At 43.5% G+C, this 20674-nt stretch overlaps 1 protein-coding gene across 1 annotated transcript in view; it reads left to right on the top strand.

Moving 5' to 3' along the window:
* The window catches only part of TMEM163 (transmembrane protein 163), a 236442-nt gene that overhangs the window by 116496 nt on the left and 99272 nt on the right, over nt 1–20674 (top strand). Inside the window, exons 3-4 of the mRNA XM_073634280.1 lie at nt 4498–4541; nt 18716–18807. Coding sequence (XP_073490381.1) covers nt 4498–4541; nt 18716–18807 — 136 coding nt within the window. The remainder of the gene's footprint in view (nt 1–4497; nt 4542–18715; nt 18808–20674) is intronic.

Below are 20674 nucleotides of genomic sequence, written 5' to 3'. Positions count from 1 at the left end.
TAAGGAGTGATTGGTAGCCTTTGGTGCAGATAGGCAAGGTAGTTCTGAGGAGCCATGGTCAGCACGGGTATCCACAAAAACCTACTAAAGCAACCATTCTCAACCAGGGATCTGTGCAACCCTAGGCTCCAGAGGTTGTAAGGGGTTCCTTGAGCTGTGGCTTACTGACCCCCCCATCTGATAGTGCCTGAATAGATCAAGGTCCAGTGACACTTGGCAGAGACAGCAGTGTGACACCAAAGGTCTTGTGAGCTGTCTTTAAGGGTGGAATTCTAACCTCCACTATAAGGGGAGCATTCTTCCCATTGACCATCAATGTAAGCAGCATTCTTCCCACTGATCACCAATGTAAGGGACATTCTTCCCACTGACCACCAATGTAAGGGACATTCTTCCCACTGATCACCAGTGTAAGTGGGATTTTTCCTACTGACTACCAATGTAAGGGAAATTCTTCCCACTGACCTCCAATGTAAGGAACATTCTTCCCACTGACCTCCAATGTATGGAGCATTCTTCCCACTGACCACCAATGTAAGGAACATTCTTCCCACTGACCACCAATGTAAGGAACATTCTTCCCACTGACCACCAATGTAAGGAGCATTCTTCCCACTGACCACCAATGTAAGGGATATTCTTCCCCTTGACCAAAAATTCATTTACCTTTACAATCACTTTGATTTCATTCAGGAATGGATCCACTCACTCTCGTGCCTCACCTGTGGTGCGTACCACGGGTACCCGGGAATAGATCAGAACGCACACCGTACTATTGCAAATCTATTCAAATCTTTATTCATTGTGTTCAAACTTATATGTGAAAGCAAGTGAGCAGGTATAATATGGCCTTTAACTAATAAAAATAATACTAAAAAATAAATGGACGTGCGTCTGTTTATATTTTATTACCTCTTATCCATCACACTTGGGTCTAAAATTAACGAAAAAGACGCCAACCCTTTTTCCTTTTTTTTTTTACCTAGATGGACTTGGAGTTAATGGGATGCAAAGCGGCGCACGTCTGTTTAGATCCTCCTGCCCATAGACTACCAGTGAGCTTGACAGGCAGATCCGATCAGAACGCCCATGTGAAAATTCCAGAAAAAGTTCCATCCCTTTGGCTCTGGTTTACACTGGCGCAGCTTTGAAATTAGTGTGATTTCAAAGTCGCACATCTGTGAAATATGCACTGCTAATTCTAGTGCAGCTTGTGACTTCATTTAACAGAAGTCTATGCAAGTCGCAATGACATTGGTAAAAAGTAGTGCAGAAACCTTTTTTTATAATCGCTGCGACATGAGTTGCGGCGTTATGAATGGTTCCATCGCCGGCAATGGGGTGCGACTTGTCATGCGATTTTGGAACTGTCAAATTGCATTGGTGTGAATGGGGGCTTATCAGTAGTTAGACATCAAATGCTTTCAGCAGGAAAAGCTGAGCGGCCTCAGTTTCGCACTTAAACACTTATGTTAACATCTCAAAATAATTGATGACTCAGCAGCGTAATGAAAGGACACGTGATCACTCAGCATATGTTAATTAGCAAACATTTAACTTTCTCACAAACACGTTTTTAGAGTGCAAAAAAAATTTACTCATGACGTCAGCGGAGTGTTAAAAGTTTAATGAAATGTGTTCAGTTGATAAAATTATTTAGAATGTGAAAATAAAAGTCATGTGAAAAAAAAAAGACATGCAAACTAATATAATCTGAAACAGGGAGCTTGCTGAAAGGATGAGAAGACCGAATGATGGACTCACCAGGGTGTTACTTTTCCATCAATGTCCAATCACAGACTGGGGGAGTACCCTGACCACCCTGTATTACTTTAACTGGAGTAAATTGAGAAGTGAGGTCAGGTGCCTCGCTGTCCAGTCTAACAGGGATTTGTGAACAATGCTTCGGGCTTGGTGGTCAGTGGGAAGAATAGTATCCCACCAATGGTATCAGTGGGAGAAGGAATAGTACTCCATCAATGGTATCAGTGGGAGAAGGAATAGTACCCCATCAATGGTATCAGTGGGAAGAATAGTACCCCATCAATGATATCAGTGGGAAGAATAGTACCCCATCAATGATATTAGTGGGAAGAATAGTACCCCATCAATGATATCAGTGGGAAGAATAGTACCCCATCAATGATATTAGTGGGTAGAATAGTACCCCATCAATGATATCAGTGGGAGAAGGAATAGTACCCCATCAATGGTATCAGTGGGAAGAATAGTACCCCATCAATGATATCAGTGGGAAGAATAGTACCCCATCAATGATATCAGTGGGAGAAGGAATAGTACCCCATCAATGATATCAGTGGGAGAAGGAATAGTACCCCATCAATGGTATCAGTGGGAAGAATAGTACCCCATCAATGATATCAGTGGGAAGAATAGTACCCCATTAACGATATCAGTGGGAAGAATAGTACCCCATCAATGGTATCAGTGAGAGGAGGAATAGTACCCGATCATTGCTATCAGTGGATGAAATGGTGACCCAAGGGCTGGATGAAGGCAAGCAAAGAGCCACCTCCTGCCTGCAGGCCACAGTTTGGACACCACTGGGCTAGAATAATCATTTATTCTGGCCACTGAAATTAATTAATATCATAGGTTTGTGCAGGGGATGTGCCTGGTGGGCCACCCCAACTCCCCCTACTACCCCCCCCCCCATGTTGGCCTGCAGGAGATGTGCCTGGTGTGCCACCCCAACTCCCCCTACTACCCCCCCCCCCATGTTGGCCTCCCTGCCCCACAGTGCTGCTGGCTTCTCTCCTCTCCTCTCTTCCTGGCTGCTATGAGGGATGTTTCAGGATAGAGAGTGGGGAAGGGGACAGTAAATATGTAATTTACCTGCCCCTTCCTTTTCCAAATGAACACACTCACTGTGTTCATTCATAACTCAAGCATAGTAAACTGTGTTTACTACGCTTCAAGTTGTGAATGAACAAGAAGCCGCTCAGCACAGAGCACTTCCCATTCATTCACTGTCCCATGCAGCTGAGGCTGTAGAAAAAGACACGTGTGTTTGAGCTTTGGGATGCACTGCACACCCTAATGCAATAGGCTGAGCACACCCATGATCAACACTGTATCCTGGCCTAGGCCGACAAGGCCCAGGCCTAGGGCAGCACTTTGCAGGGGAGAGCGGCTTGCGCTGTTAGTGTAGCACTAGTCCTATGGGGCGGACTCTGCTGAGAGGCAAATTAGTCTAGCGCTCCCATAAAGCTGCTGCACTGCTTCCGGTATGGGGGGGGGGTGCCACTTCTAATTTTGACTGTCCTATCATCCTGGACCACAAACCTTCCCCACTGCGCTATATGTTTTCTGCTGCACCATTGGCATGGTTATATCTTCTTAGTCCTTTCCATAAAATTATCAGAAATTTGTGCTTAAAGTAGAATTATGGGCAACACTTTTTTTTTTCATTTTGGATAGAATAAGGGAGGGTTATAGCCCCTGTCAGTTTATTTTTTACCACCCTGTCCCATTGCAGAGATTTCCCTTAACTTCCTGCCCCATAGCCAAACAGGAAGTGAGAGGAAATCTATGCAAATTAAGGGAATCCATTGCCCCCACCCCCGACCCCAGGCCCTCAGAACTAGTTTCCCCACTCGGAAATTTCAGAGTGGGTCTTAAACAGCAAGGGGTGTGGCCTTGACAGAAAGGGGTGTGTCATATTTAAATTAGGGGGTGCACAAGTTAAGTCAGGCCTAGGGCAGCACAAAACCTAAATACACCACTGCCTATGATTAATATTCAAGTGCTAAACATTGTATATTACATCTACATTGTAAAGCACTGCGAAAACTGTTGGTGCTATATAAATCGTGTATAATAATAATAATAATGATAATAAACATATCTAGTGCTTATGCACGTTTAGATGCATTGAGGTGCGTCAGGAGTTTTTTCTGCCAAAGCGCTGCTCCTCCGAAACGCGCTGGGAGTGTTTTTTTTTTTTCTGCCTCTAAATGCCTATGTGTGCATAGATACATAGGCTAACATGCAGGGATGTTCATAGGCAGGGAAAAAAACGTCAGACGACCCTAACATCAGCGTTAAAAACGTCCAATGTGCATGAGGCCTGGTCACATTTTATAGTTTTATTTATTTATTTTTTTTTTCTTTAGGTCTGAATGTAAATAAAAATGAATGCAGAAACACCACACATACACTGGCCATACACATAAATACAGAATATTTTTGTTTGTAAAAAGAGTGTTTGTTCAATTTTTTAATCGTTAGTGGGGGTCAAATCGTTGTTCATTCGACGAGAAAATTCAATGGAGCAGAATGGAAATTTTGTCCCAAACAAATTTTTGTATGACTATTCTCCTCCAAAAATCTATTGGTGTATGGCCAGCATAAGCACCCTTTATTGAATAAGGCCGTTCATCATTGGACTTTCATACATTTGCACAATAGATTGTTTTATGTTGAAAATGTATTTTTTGCACACCATAACACCAACTTATCTTTTTCTCTCTGCAGCCGTCTCGGTGATGAGATTCAGCGCTTCATCCTTTGGATTTGCAGTAAGTAGCCTTTAATTGATGTGACTTAATAACCTGCAATGCTATTATTATAACTGCCCTCAGGGGGCGCCGTGCCGTATGGGAATTGGATTCAGCGTTATGTTATAAATAGGAAAGGGGTGATAATTGTTGTAATGTGTTATCAGCTCTGATATAGGTATAGATTTATCTTGTGTGTTTTTGCCTTATTGTTGCACATAAATTACTTTAGGGCATGTTTACACTTGTGTGTGATAAACTTCATGCGGTTTGATATCTTGTAAGCTTTGCTCAAGTGTATTTTCATTTAAAGTGAAACTCAACTGTATCTGAGCACCGCAGACTGAAAAATCCTATTGAAAGTGACAATAAAGCTTCTATTTTTTTTTTTTTTAACCACCTTCAAACAGGGCACTTACACCCCCTTCCTGCCCAGGCCATTTTTCAGCTTTCAGCGCTGTCACACTTTGAATGACAATTGCGCGGTCATCCAACACTGTAACCATGTGAAATTGTTGTCATTTTCTTCACACAAATAGAGCTTCCTTTTGGTGGTAGTCACTTCTGGGTTTTTTATATTTTTTTTCTAAAAAACAAAAAAAAAGACCAAAAAATTTGAAAAAAAAGACCAAAAATTTTGAAAAAAAAAAAAGTTTTTCTTAGTTTCTGTCAGTAAATTTTGTAAATAAGTAATTTTTCTTCTTCACTGATAGGCGCTGATGAGGCAGCACTGATGGGCACTGATGAGGTGCCACTTATGGGCACTGATGAGGTGGGACTTATGGGCACTGATTAGGTGGCACGAATATGCCGCACTTATGGACACTGTTATGTGGCACTGATGAGCACTGAAAGGCGGCACTGATGGGTGGCACTGATGGGAATTGATGGGTGGCATTGATGGGCAGCAGTGATGAGCATTGATGGACAGCAGTGATGGGCATTGATGGGCAGCACTGATAGCCACTGATTGCTTGCACTTGTGGGCACTGATTGGTGGCAATTGTGGGCACAGATTGGTGGCAATTGTGGGCACTGGTTGGCACTGATTGCTGGCAGTGGCATTGCTGGCACTGGTGGGCACTTAATTGTAATCAGGGCACTGATGATCATTATCAGTGCCCTGATTACATCCCTGAAAGTCCTCTGTCAGTGTGAGGCGAGGAGCGCCGATTACCGGCATCTCCATGTTTACATGTGACCGGCTGTGATTGGACAAAGCCGATCACATGGTTGTAGAGCCGCAGCTCTTTACACAGATCGGGGTTGCGCCGTGTCCTAGCAACACGTCGCAGCTTCGATCGCCGCACTCCACCGGGGGCACGTGAGAGTGGTCGTTCTGGGAGGCCGTCATATGACGTCCACCCAGAACGAGAGCCGCACTGCCCAGCCATCATTTGATGGTGGGCGGGCGGCAAGTGGTTAAATAACAAACATGTTATACTTTCCTGCTCTGTGTAATGGTTTTGCACAGAGCAGCCCCGATCCTCTTTTTTTCGGGTCCCTTGGCGGTGCTCCGGGCTCCTCCCCCTCGAACAGAGCCCCCCAGAAAAAGCCCCTTTACCTGGGATCAATGCTGCATACTTGTTCCTGAGCCACTGCTCTATGCGACCCTGCCCCCAAGCTCTCTCCTCATTGACTCACTGGCTGTGATTGACAGCAGTGGGAGCCAATGGGTGCCCGCTGCTGTCTCAGCCAATGAGGAGAGTGAGTCCCGGGACAGCCAAGGCTACACAGTGTAACATTGCTGGATCTAGATGGGGCTCAGGTGAGTATTTGGGGGGGGGGGTGACAACACAAAGAAGGTTTTTATTTTACCTTCATGCTTAGAATGCATGAAGGTGAAAAATCTTTAGCCTTTCTCTACCATAGAAGACAAACTATGGTTAAACATAGAAAAAGAAGCCACCAAAAGGCCCCGCAGACAAGCATCCTCCCGTTGTCATGAGCACCATGCCCATGCGCGGCATGCGTGGCATGCTGTGATTGGTGGCCGGGGCTCCTGGATAGAAACATGACCGCTGGGTCCTAGTGGCTGCTGGTTTTTGATCGGGTGCATCTGGTTGATGTGCCCGATATACAGTAGTGCACATAGATTGATACCAGACATGCGGGCTGCATTCTGCAATATTGGAGTTTTATTGCCCCTGCCTGCTTTAGGTTACTTTGATGCCTGTTAGTTTTTAATGCTTTCTGGCGGGATTCTGATGTCATATTGACGTCACAGGGTGGGGGTGTTACCATTTTTTTCATTTTTTACATGTTCTGATTGGTGGCTATTGGTGGCTGGTACTTATATTCTATTTTGACACTGTTGTACTTTATCACATGCCTGACGAAGGGGCCCTGCACGGCTCCGAAACATTGCGCTTATCCCTGTGATGTGATTGCTTTCATTAAAAAAAACCTTTGGACTGAAGTTGTTGATCCATGGTGTGCTGGTGAATATGTACACTCGCTACTTGTAATACTAACCCTGTGTGTAATCTTAACAGTAACCCTTCCTGTAACCCCAGCACTATCCCTACCTGAAATCCCAACACTAACACTTCCTGTAACCCCAACACTAAACCTATCTGTAATTCTAAAGCCCGTACACACGATCGGACTTTTTGACAACAAACATGCAAATTAGCTGTTTTAAGGCAACATCCGACCGTGTGTACGCTCCATCGGACAAACTTTTTCTGTTTTCATCAGACTTTTGTTGACTGTGCGAATGGACAAACTTTCCGGCAACAAAAGTCAGATGGAGCAAAGTCCGATCCTGTGTACACAAAACCATCAGACTTTTGTACAAACTACAAACAAGCATGATCGGAACCAATGCAAAAGATCAGACAACAATACAGAAGTTGACCAAAGGGTGGCGCCGGAGAATTTAACGTCCTCTTTTTGAAGTGTCGTCAGTACGTTGAAACGTCACTACGTTCCTGTTTGTTGCCGAAAAAGTCCTGCCGTGTGTATGCTTAATTAGTTTACGGCCAACGCCCTTTATACAAAAAGTTTGTACAAAGTCCGATCGTGTGTATGAGGCTTTACACTAATTCTACCTATGATCCTAACACTAACCCTTCCTTTTACCCCATCACTAACCCTACCTGTAATTCTAGCACTAACCCTTCCTGCAATCCTCAAATGAACCCTTTCTGTAACTGTGTTACTGCAAATGCAAAAGGTCTGCATCTAGCCTTAGGGCTCATTCCTACCACTGAGGTGCGCTGAGATGCAAAAAATTGCAGCATGCAGTACATTTTCATGCATTAAGGATACTTTTGAATGTGCTTCTTAGCAGAATGCATTTTAATCTGCAGCAACATTGTGGTGTGAATGAACCCTTAAAGACTCATTAGGAACCTGTAACCTTATTTAACTGCGGCGGGGTGGCCATTCCTTCAAAGCGCATGCGCCAGTGATGTCACTGGTTGCATGTACAGTAAATATCTCCTAAATGGTGCACGTTTAGGAGATATGTACACTACTTATAGGTAAGCCTTATTATAGGCTTACATATAGGTAAAAGTCAGTGATGGAAGTTTACTTCCACTTTAAGCACAGCAAAGCAGCAGCAGGCGTGGCTGTTTTTAAATGAACCACATCTAAGTGCACTTATGGGCAAGGTATATGAGAGTAACATTAAAAAGTACAGCCATTAGCGCCAGTTTTATAGGCACTTAATAAGTGTTGTAAAGTGTATAAAAGCCCACAAGTATCAATGGGTCAGCAAGAGCTAATAAAAAATATACAAATGGAGAACTGAAATGTATTAGAGAAAATATACTTTTATGGTTTAGTGGTTTTTTAAATAACTACTAATATCCAAACAATGAACATATATTACATATGAATACTTACATGTTTTAGCCAATTTTCAGCCATAAATGTGACAGCACATAACGCCGGTTTAGCCTCCATTTTTATTTCCAAACTCTCACCCCCCTGGAATTCAATCTTATTTCAGAATGGTTGACTTTGTTGGTTACAATTGGGTGAAATTATCTGTTTTTCTGGTACAAGAGGAAGAGTTGATGAATAGCTGGATAACTTTTTAATATATTTTTTCCATTTGTCTGCACACCTTAGAGTGGGACTCCAGCCAAAACTTTAAAAATAAATCTACACCAAAAAAAGAAAGTAACTAGCCACTTTCTAGGATAGCACTAGGATATAAAGTCAACACATAAATGTTCACAGAAAAAAAAAGCTGGCTTTATTAACTGCTTCAGCCCCGCAACATTTTACCCTCTTCCTGACCATAGCACTTTTTGCGATTCGGCACTGCGTCGCTTTAACTGACAATTGCGCGGTCGTGCGACGTTACACCCAAACAAAATTGACGTCCTTTTTTTCCCACAAATAGAGCTTTCTTTTGGTGATATTTGATCACCTCTGCGGTTTTTATTTTTTGCGCTATAAACAAAAATTTTTTGAAAAAAACGCAATATTTTTTACTTTTTGCTGTAATAAATATCCCCCAAAAATATTAAAAAAAACAATTAGTTTCCTCAGTTTAGGCCGATATGTATTCTACATATTTTTGGTAAAAAAATTGCAGTAAGCATATATTGATTGGTTTGCGCAAAAGTTATAGCGTCTACAAAATAGGGGATAGTTTTATGGCATTTTTATTATTTTTTTTTTTTACTAGTAATGGTGGCGATCTGCTTTTTTTACCTGATTGCGACATTATGGCGGACACTTTTGACACATTTTTGGGACCATTGGCATTTAAACAGCGATCAGTGCTATAAAAATGCACTGATTACTGTAAAAATGTCACTGGCAGGGAAGGGGTTAACACTAGGGGGCGATCGAGGGGTTAATTGTGTTCCCTAGTGTGTGTTCTAACTGAAGGGGGGAGGGGACTGTGCAGGGGAGATGACAGATCGCTGTTCATACTCTGTATGAACAGACGATCTGTCTCTTCTCCCCTCAGAGAACCGGAAACTGTATGTTTACACACACAGATCCCGGTTCTCGGTGTGTCACCAGCGATTGCGGGAGCCTGGCGGTGATCGCGACCGCAGGGCACTCACATCGGCTGCGGGGGAGAGCAGCGGATGCGCCCTAGGGCGAAGCGACGTAACATAACGTCCTTTTGCCCATCTGTGCCATTCTGCCACAGTACAACCGCGGTGGCTGGTCGGCAAGTGGTTAATCACATCATATGAACCTTTAGGCCAGGTTCACACTATTTCCGGATGCGGGTCATAGCAGGGGGTCTGGTGTATCCCTGTTCTCCGTTTCAGGGACGAATCAGAGATGAATTTTTGCCTGAATTTGGTCCTGAAACGGCCAAAGACGCACAGCACTCCTGTGCAATCCCCTCCGGGACCACCTAGGAGATGTGTGAACCGGCTCCATAGAGAGCCAGTCACACTCTCCTGTCATGCGATTTGGATGCGGGGGAATAGAGGAGATCTCCTCCAACACTACCATCTTGAGAAAAGACAACCTTATGTACTGAACCTCTCTACCCTGTAGTCCCATATAGAAGAAACCTCTCTACCCTGTAGTCCCATATAGAAGAAACCTCTCTACCCTGTAGTCCCATATAGAAATGAAATACATATGGGGAAATGAGTGTAGCTGAAGTTTGCATGGAATTGCATGGATGTCTTATAACCTTTTCACGTTCATAGCAATCTTGTTACCTGTGAAATGAGATTCTCAGTATAAAAGACAAAAACAGAACATTCCATAGCTCAACTCACCAACCAGACTGGTTGGTGAGTTGAGCTATGGAATGTTCTGTTTTTGTCTTTCATGTGATTGCCCTTCCATGTGCTCCTTGCTGTGAAGGCCAGTTATTGGTGGGGGCAGGGGCCATTTGGTTGATTCCCAGTATAATGCAAATATTTAAGTGGCCTTTGTATGATGTGGTAATAATCTGAAATGTTTTATTATGTAGCACAGACCCCTGTTGGGTCCCGCTGATTTGCTTCAGGTTCTCCTCCCATTAGGGTGTACAGGCAGCCAAGCACACAACAACTCAGATAGCCTTACAACTCAATGATCAAGCAGGGAATGTCCTTTTTTCTGCTTTATTGCTCATTGAACTTGGCTGGGGTGCGAGGTGGGCCATGGGATACTCCAAATTTAGTGCACAGAGTAGCCAGAGGATACTCTTTTCCCTGTCTACCCTTTTCAGGATAATTTACCCTCTTGGCAGAGACTAGGAACGCAAGCAACACTGGAACCCCAAGTAAGGTCAACTCCCAGTTCAGCAGCTCAGGAGGTTAAAACAGTCACTTGGACCCTACATCCAGGCCTCTACTCACAGTGTCCCTGGATATTTGGATACCTCCTTTTATATATCAGGCAAACACTTCTCCTGTGAATCTACAGGCCAGATCCTAAGTGAACCCTCTTCATTTGTCTCCAACTTCTTCCACAAAATAGGCCACCCAGGCTTCCACAGAGCTGGGACCTCCATGAACTCCTGCAAACTTCAGCTACACTGCCCAGAGCGGCAGCAGCCCTTCAGGCTAGGATCTTCTCCCGCTGGACAAGAACCCTGCCGCTCCAGGCCCCACGCAATTTATGCCCTCCTCCATCACCTACTGGGTATTCTCCCCCAGGTATCGGCTGAACCTACATAAATAGTCAGGCCAAGGGTCGGCCTTTTCCAACCCACTACATTCTAGAATCCACAAAAAGGCAGGGAGAAGTGATTGAGACTACAGCCAGTAAGACCCAGAACAGCCAAAACGTATCACACACCACTCCAATGATTACAGAGGAGCTAAAGAACTAGATTTACCTGAGCCTCTCTAGCAATCTGTTTTAGGAGGATGCTACATACTGTATGCATCTATGTGTTGAATCTATCTTTTTTGAGTGCCATCCTAAAAAGCCCTAGTGTTTCCTAGTGTTGATTTTGAATGCAGTAATAAACCATCCCTTGTGTAATTTACATTTTTGTTTGGATACCAGCCAATCGTAGCAGTCCCCACAGTCATTTGCAAAATTATGATTGTTTTTCTTTGTACCACAATGAAACTATTCCAAAGATATCCACTGCTTTCTACCATTCCAGATGAGCCATTGTTCTTCACTGCTCATGGTTAATTTATAAATTCTTATTTTTGTCCTTAGATATATTTGGAGAGAATTCTCAAACTCTATATTTTTAAACATTCAACCAAATGTCTCAAAATTAAAGGGCTTTTCTGTTTTTTCTTTAGAGTAGCCGTTCTCAATGTTTTTTTATAATAAGAATAATTATTATATGCACAACTCACAGTACTTTAGCATGGTGGTCAGTGGGAAAAATCTCCCCATTATATTAGTGGCAGTCAGTCGGGTCACCCACATCCCCCCCCTGCCGGTTGGTCAGTCACCAGCCCCGCACTTACCCCATCTAAGTCGTGGCCAGCGCTTCCTCTCGGCGGCGGCTTGCGTCTCCTCCTCCTCGCCATCACGGGGGCTTCCCTCCAGGGGTGGCTCCAGCCCAAATTTTTTGGGGGTGCTGTGCAGGTGCTGGAAGAAAAAGCGAGGGTGCTGAAGTGGCACGCGCCGCAAAATTTGCATGTGTGGGCGTGGCCAAAGGGTGGGTGTGGCTAAAATGTGTGTGGCCAAATGTGAGTGATTTTTCCCGATCTATAGCTTGTAGTGTGCCACCTTTCCCTCTTTGTATAGGCTAAAAAGAGCCTGGAGGTACACTGAAGAGATTGTAAAGTAAAAGTTCCATTGAGGCCAACAATTATAGCCCCCAGCATATGTCAGGGCCAGCAATAACCTCAACTCAATGGGGTAGTTAAGTATAAAAAGTCAACAGCCACAAAGAAGCCAGAGAATCTAAAAACTCAGTCACACATTAAAAACAGGCCATGCAGTCAGGCACTTTGTCCCATACTCCAAAAAAAACCCAAAATGTGCTAAAGGTAATTATCACCACAATGTACGCCACAATAATTCAAAGAAAGCAGTAAAAGCATAAAAAATATCAATAATATATAAATTAAATATGTGATAAAAACAATAAAAATGTAAACTGTGTATACATCTAAAGTGCAATGTGCAACACAAGTGACCCCTATTAGAATTTCACATCAACAAAGTTCAGTAGAATTGTCTGCAAGCAGAGTGAATCCTTTGCAACCTATTAGCAGCTACTTCCATAACCCACTGGGAGAGAGTTCAGCCTGCTTACTAGAGGTTAAGGCCATAGATAGCAGGCCCAACAATGCATGGTCATGTCCCACGGGCAATCAGCGTACCACCAACCGGACCTCAGATAGTTAATCTTCCTCCAGCATTACCTGCATCAGGGATTGTTCCCACAATAACACACAGCAGCCAGGCGAGCAATTGTACACCTACAAATACAAGAGCTACCAAACAATTTCTAATACTGTTCAGCCAGCCTTATGATCCAGGCACCCCTGCCAGGGAGCAAAATCGGGTTGTGACCTCACTCTCCACTGCAGTTGTAGAAAACCTACCACCTCCTCCTCAAATGTAAGTTACATTGATTGGTGGAATATATATTTATCAGGTTAGATTTTTTTTTTTTTTTAATGGTAACATGAGGGAGAGTGTTCAGAGGGAAAGTCCACTTTTCTTATAATGAGGTATACTGTGACACCACACCAGCAATGTTGGGGCTCATTTGCACTAGCGGTTAGGCAATTGAATCAGCCTTTTCACAACCTGCCAAACATGCTTAGATCACTTTTTAGAGGAACAGTGGTGCCTGTTCCACTTGTAAAACAGCCCTTAGCTGCATTTGACGGTGGTACGTGAGACTGGGGTTGGTAAAACCCTGTGGTTGCGTCACACTTTTACCTTCCCCAATCCCTACTCCCTTTAGCTTCAGAGGTAGCAGCCAAAGGTGTACACATGCCATGTTGTGCCAATATAGCTAATATTGTGCATCTGTATGGGCTCAATAGTATCTTTATGGGCTCAATAGCATCTTTATGCTATTGTGCCTATATAGCTGCTATTGTACCCACATAGCTTTTACTGTGCCCTATCATGCCTACTGACCTTAACTTATTGCAGAACTTCCAGCTGCTGTGGATCTACCAAGAATGAGGGGCGGACTGCTATTGGTATCACTCCACTCCACATTGCAGCCAGAACTATGGACAAGGCATTGGCTCATGAGGCAGGCTTGATGCCCCCGCGGCCGCCTGCTCCCTCCTGCCCTGCTTTTCTTGTTCTGTGGCTGGCCGCCGCCTTCCACTATCTGTGCCAGAAGGTCGGTAAGCCCAGGACCAATCTACCAGTCACCTGGATGCGATCGACTGGTAGATCGTGGTCCATGGGTTGCCGACCTGGGCTCTATAGTAAACATGATTTCTTCTGGGAGAAAGGAATACTAGGTGTCTGTGTTCCCTCTGACAACGCCCCTGAGCATTTTGTAACAGCCTCCCGGTGTGTAAATATACACAACATACAGTATATAGGGAATGCTTTCCTCTGTTTCCTTCATTGCCTACACTAAACCAAGGAGCTGTGACTGTCCAGGCTATTTCAGAATTTGGTTCTCCCCTCCCTGAAGCAATGTACAGAAAAAAAAAAGACTCACATGGGTGTTTAAGAGCTGAGGGGTCATTTTGGCTTCTTCTTGCTCTGGCATTGAAAATAATTTTTGGAGTGTGCTGCGAGTATAGGTGTATGGAAAACGCATGGAGTGTGCAGCGAGCATAGGAGGTGTATGGGAAATGCATGGAGTGTGCAGCGAGCATAGGAGGTGTATGGGAAATGCATGGACTGTGCAGCGAGCATAGGAGGTGTATGGGAAATGCATGGAATGTGCAGCGAGCATAGGAGGGGTGTGGGGAATGCAGGGACTGTGCAGCAAGCATAGGGAGTGTGTGGGAAATGCATGGAGTGTGCAGCGAGCATAGGGGGTGTATGGGGATGCATACACCCCCATTGGTGTCATTGTAACTTATCTGAAAGGCATAAATTGCTTATTGTTCAAGGAACCTCTAAAAATCTCTGTAGGAACCCTAGGGTCTAAATTTGTCCCACCCTTTGCTGTTCGGGGTGGCTATAGTGGCTATTCAAGGTCTCTGGTGGCTGTGCGGGGCCTCTGGTGTCTGTGCGGGGTCTCTGGTGGCTGTGCATGGTCTCTGGGGTGGACCGTGGGGGGTAGTAGCCCCCCGCTAGTCTGCCACAGTGTTCATCCCAACCCCCCACACTAGCCAGATCACCCCTCCAACCCCCCCCCCCCCGCACGCTAGCCTGCCACAGTGCTCCCCCCAAACCCCTCACTAGTCTGCCACAGTGCTCCCCCCAAACCCCTCACTAGTCTGCCACAGTGCTCCCCCCCCCCCCCCCCCGACTGCTAGGAGAAGAGATAGGTATAGGAAGGAAAGAGAGATGGGGGACATGGAAATGGAGAGAAATGGAAGAAGGGCAGAGAGGTGGGGGGAGGGAGAGGGAGGGAGGGTGAGAGAGACACTAGCTAGGGGGTGCCTATGGGCTATGTCCCCCCTCCCCTCCCTGGCTCTCCTGCACTCCCTTCTAGGGATGGATCGGGAAGCCTGCTGCAAGCAAGCCTCTCCTCCTGCTTCCTCCTCCTCCCTCCTTACGGCCGCAGCCACAGTTTAGGAAGTAGGATGCGGCTGTGGAAGAAGGGGGGGTGGAGGAGCTGCAGCTGTACCCAATCCCAGTGTGAGGCAGGAACAGTGCGGGGAAGGAGGGCAGGGTCACAGGTTACAGTGAAACAGAATTACAGTGAAACAGCTTGCACTTCTTCTCTGTGGCTACTGGTCCCAGCACTACCTCTTCAGGCACTGCCAACCCACCTGGCTGCAGCTGCCTCTTTCACTAGCCCTCCAGGCTAACTTCTCCACACCAGTCCTCCAGACTGACTCTTCACCAGCCCACCTGGCTGACTCTCACCAGGAGATCTCCTAGGGAAGGCTAAAGATTAAGCACACCACTGTCTTCAGGGAGACTGGGTACATGTGGCAGTTTCCCCCTTTGTTTGTCCCCAGCAGTGCTGATCTTCTCATGTTGTCCTCTCTTGCTCCCGTGCCTCCAGGAAGGGCTTTCTCCCATGTGTTATGGCAGGATCCTTCCAGCGCCTGAACCCCGGCCCAAGCAGGACACACCCCCAGACTAGGGGGCACCCCTAAAGAGCCACCGTTTTAGGAAAAAGAAGGGGTTCCCCTGAGTGGATTTTTCCGGCACTTGCAAAAGTAATTTATATAAAATAGGAAAATACACGTATATATATATATAAAGTAAAAAGTACTTTATATATATATATACGTGTATTTTCCTATTTTATATAAATTACTTTTGCAAGTGCCGGAAAAATCCACTCAGGGGAACCCCTTCTTTTTCCTAAAAAAGTTTTTTGGATGTGGCACGGCCCCCTTTCCCTTTTAACCGAGGTAGACCAGTCACCTCCCTTTATGACTAAAGAGCCACCGTCAGCCTCCCCAGCTCTATATCTTCAACCAACTGCCCCTGCTGGCATGGCCCATGACTATTTATGAGGTAAGCTCTGCCCCCTGCCAGCCCACTACTGGGGATTGGCCGAGGGCTCATAAATATTTATAGCAGTCCCTGCTAGCTTCTGCCCACTAGCTCTAGAACATTCTCCAATGTCCCAAAAACAAGGGGAGGCACCAGAGAGGATGAGTCATCCAGCCCTGACTCTCTGAACTCTGACCCAGATTCCAAAGCTCAGGCTTAGCTCTGAGCTAAACTAGAATTTACCTATTCTAAACTCCAACACGACTTCTAGCACACACTAGTGGGTGCTACAAGGGCAAAGGAGGTCAAAAGATGACCTTGGGCAGAGCAAACTACAACAGCTTCAGAAAACAATAGCAAATGTGTTCATCACATGCCATTTATTAGAGGTCCAATCGTGCCTTGATTTCTGACCACTTTTTAAGGTTTATGAGAGGTCTTACAAATGTAGAGATTTAAATTGTTTCTAAAGGTAATTAAAAACAAAAAAAACCCAACAAACATTTTAGACCACTGTTCTGGCTCTCTGCTTAATCATCTGCAGGTGTCAGTGGACATTGAGTCCACGGTACCCGCCGCTGGGCTCCCGCTGCGTGTGATCACAGTGGGAGCGAGCCACTGGAGGCTTACATGCCCGCCCCCTACCCAGAAGAGCTTGATCACATGTATATATATATATATACGTCATCCGGCCCACAGGTCCCGTCCTGTAGCAGTAAAACTGCTATAGGGCAGCCCTTAAAGTGGTTGTAAACCCACTTTTTGGACTTCTACCTATAGGTAAGCCTAGAATAAGGCTTACCTATAGGTAGTGGAAATATCTCCTAAACTAGCGCAGTTTAGGAGATATTTCACTTCTAGTCTGCCGAAAATTTCAACTTTCAGCATTTACAGGCTGGGAAGAGGAAGCATACCAGTGGGACTGTGCTTTTTGAGTGAAGTTCTGCTTTAAAGGCTAAGTTCACCTTTTTTTTCTAAATTCTAGATCCCCTATGTACCAATATAACATTAATGTACTTATTTTGCAAAAATAAAACAGCTTTACATTTGTTCTACACACGCTTACCTCAATGACTTCATAGCTGTTTAAAAACACTTCTCTATTACTCCTGCCTTACTTCCTGGACAGACTGTAGGTCATGACACAGGAAGAAGTTGACCAGCTGATCTCATTAGCACACACCCTGCATCATCTACCCTCAGCTGGTCAACTACTTCCTGTGTCATGACCTAAAGTCTGTCCAGGAAGTAAGGCAGATATAATTGAGCAGGGTTTTTAAACAGCAATGAAGTCAGTGAGGTAAGCGTGTGTAGAATAAATGGAAAGCTGTTTTATTTTTTGCAAAATAAGTACATTAATGCTATATTGGTACATAGGGGAGCTAGAATTTAGAAAAAAATAAAAAAAGTGAACTTAGCCTTTAAATTTCACAACTAAAGCAATGTAATTATTCAAGTGATTCTTTCTTCAGCAATTGGATCAGTTTAACTACCCGCTGACCGCTCACAGTAATTATACTGTGAGTGGGCAGCAGGTACAAGGACAATCACGGGTTTGTACCCCCCCTGCCTACCCATGCTGTGACTGGACGAATTTAGCAGCTCATTTCAGCCAATGATTTTGGCTGAAATTAGCTGATCAGCTGTGTCCAATCACATGCAGAGTTCTGTGTTTGCAAAAAACACAGAGCTCTTTGCACTATGAACAGCAATCTGGCTTTTATCTTCTCCCTCAAAAGCAGGGAGCAAAAACAGCCAGATCAAAAATGAAAAGCAGCACATATTAGACCTCATTAGGCACACGGATAACCCCTTGATTGCCCCTAGATGTTAACCTCTTTCCAGCCAGTGTCATTAGTACAGTGTCAGTGTACAGTATTATCACTGATCACTGTATTAGTGTCACTAGTGATGTCCATGTCAGTTAGTGACCCTCTCAGATAGTGTCTGTTAGTGCCAGATTGTCTGCCACCCTATCACAGTCCAACTATAAGTCGCTGATCACCACCATTACCAGTTTAGTGTCATAGCTGTCTAAATTCCAGTATATATATCTCATAGTTTGTAGATGCTATAACTTTCACGCAAGCCAATCAATATTGGGATTTTTTTTGTTTACCAAAGACATATAGCAGAATACATTTTGGCCAAACTATATGAAGAAATTTGATTTTTTTTTTATTTTATAGGTTATATTTCATAACAAAAAGTAGACGTACCTTTTTTTTTTTTTTTAATTTTCAATCTTTTTTCATTTATATAATAAAAAAACAATAAATATACACTTTTTTGGGGATTTTTTTAAAATCAAAGACATGTAACAGAATACCTTTTGGTTAAAATTTATGTAAAGATTAGATTTTTTTTTTTTTACATTTTTTATTTCATATATTTTGTAGCAGAAGGTAAAAATTGTTTTTTTTTCTGCATTTTTTATATTTTTTAGTTTATATTGTAAAAAAATAAAAACCCAGAGGTGATCAAAAACTAACAACAGAAAGAGCTATTTGTATGAAAAAAATTATAAACATTTAATTTGTGTACAGTGTTGCATGACAGCGCAATTACCAGTTAAAATAGCACAGTACTGAATAGCAAAAAATGCCCTGGTCATGAAGGGGGTAAAACCTTCCTGAGGTCAAGTGGTTTAAACGTAAAAAGTTTAAAAACAACCAAAATGTTGTTCTAATTTATCTATAAAGAAATGCTTGGTTGAATGAGTCCAGCTCATGTCTTGTTTTATCTTTTAGTTTGATGCTGTCCTGGATGTTGTATCGTCGGGGATAGTGTTATGGCGTTACAGCAATGCTGCAGCTGTACATTCAGCACACAGAGAATACATGTAAGTAGAGGAATTCATTACATAAAAATATAATTAATAGATCATCTCTGAATAAAAATATCCTGCATTCATCAGAACTGTGCTTTAAATCTGCACTGTTAAAAAATATTGAAAACATAAATGAAAGTTCTCCATATTTGCTAATTTTATTTAAATAGTATGTTTTTTTTATGAACATATTTATGTATTTAATAACATGGCTCACAGGGAACAAGTATTAAAATTGTCACTATTAGACAATCTGCTAGGAAAGATGGGGCTCAACGCTATAAGAGGTTCCAAACCCAAAGTTTTTTGGTTAATTTGGTTTTACATTTTTTTTTAAGATTTCAGATTTATAAACGAATGTTTTATACCATTTGTATGACTTCTTCAATCTATAAAGTAAAGCGGTAATAAAGACCAAAATAAAAATGTATTACATTTCAGCTTACCGATTCTTAGATGTGAGATGGCTGCACAAGTTTTCTTTTTTTTTTTTAGGACGTTTTTCCTATCTTTTAACCTGGTGATGCGGCAGTAAAGCAGCCCATAGATGATTTGATTTAGAAAATTTCTTGATTCCCCCACCAACACTGACTGTGCCTCCCGCAGCAATATTGTGATCTGCTGATGAAAGGGGGGGGGGGGGGACTTTCCAGCTGGCAGAATACAATGATTACTGCTAGCAGCTATAGCTGCTGGCAGTAATTGCATGTAAAAAATTGTGCATGTAAAAAAATTGCTTGATTTAAGGATCGAATTGGGTGCAATCAGCCTGCCCATAGATGGATCCAATCTCGGACAATCCCTGCTTAAAGCGGAGGTCCACCCTAAAATTAAAAATTACATTAACATTCTACAAAAAAATATAAAAAAAATTTGAAAAAAAATTTTTTTTTTTTTTACTTACCAGAAATGCCTGTTGCTAGGCAGTCTTCCTAATCTGCCTCTTCCTATTCCGCGGCGCTGCTCCTTCACTTCCTCCTCTTCGGTGAGCTGCCCTGTTGTCTTCTGGGACCTGTGTGTGTCCCAGAAGACCACAGGGCCATTCGCAAAGCGCCGCGCGACTCGCGCATGCGCAGTAGGTAAAGGGGAGTGAAGCCGCAAGGCAACCACTGCCTGTTTCCCTTAGTTAGGATGGCGGCGCCGCCACCTGATCCGATGGACGGATCGGCCTCGGAGGGCCGGCATCGCAGGCTCGCTGGACAGGTAAGTGCCCTTATTAAAAGTCAGCAGCTACAGTGTTTGTAGTTGCTGACATTTTTTTTTCTTGCCGGACCTCCGCTTTAACCAGCTGAATTTCAATCCATTTATGGCTGGCTTAAAGTATAACTAAAGACTTTTTATTTTTTTAGTTTTGGTTAGAGTGGAGAGGGATTAGAACACCTGCCAGCTTTTATTGCTGTCTGTGCCGCCTCGATTTGTCCTGTTTACCATTATCATCGAAAATGAAAGTAAAAGAAAATCTCAAATTTTGGGCTGTCCCCGGAAAAGTAAAAGAGGGGGAATCTTCTAATGGGGCAATAGTTCTGGTGACCTGGGGGTCCCCAAAGAATTTCTGATGGGGACTGATGTGAATGTACAATGTATATGTAAAGCACTGCGTAAATTGATGGTTCTATATAAGTACCATAAATAATAATAATAAAAGATATATAACGCCAACACATCAGAAAAAAAAAATCAAAAAATCAAAAGTAGAATTACTGAGTTGGAAAAAGGAACACCCTCCTTTGACGTGTCAATATTTTGTTGGACCAAATTTTGCTTTAATTCCAGCCTTTAGTCTGTTGGGATTTGTCTCTACTATCTTTGCACATCTAGACTTTGCAAATATTTTAAAGGGGGTGGTTCTTTTCCATACCCACTGTATTACATGTTTGTT

This window comes from Aquarana catesbeiana, linkage group LG06 (genome assembly GCF_042186555.1).
Source record: "Aquarana catesbeiana isolate 2022-GZ linkage group LG06, ASM4218655v1, whole genome shotgun sequence".
Lineage (NCBI taxonomy): Eukaryota > Metazoa > Chordata > Amphibia > Anura > Ranidae > Aquarana > Aquarana catesbeiana.
Note: the sequence above shows the minus strand (reverse complement) of the source record. Positions and strands in the feature narration are given on the sequence as shown.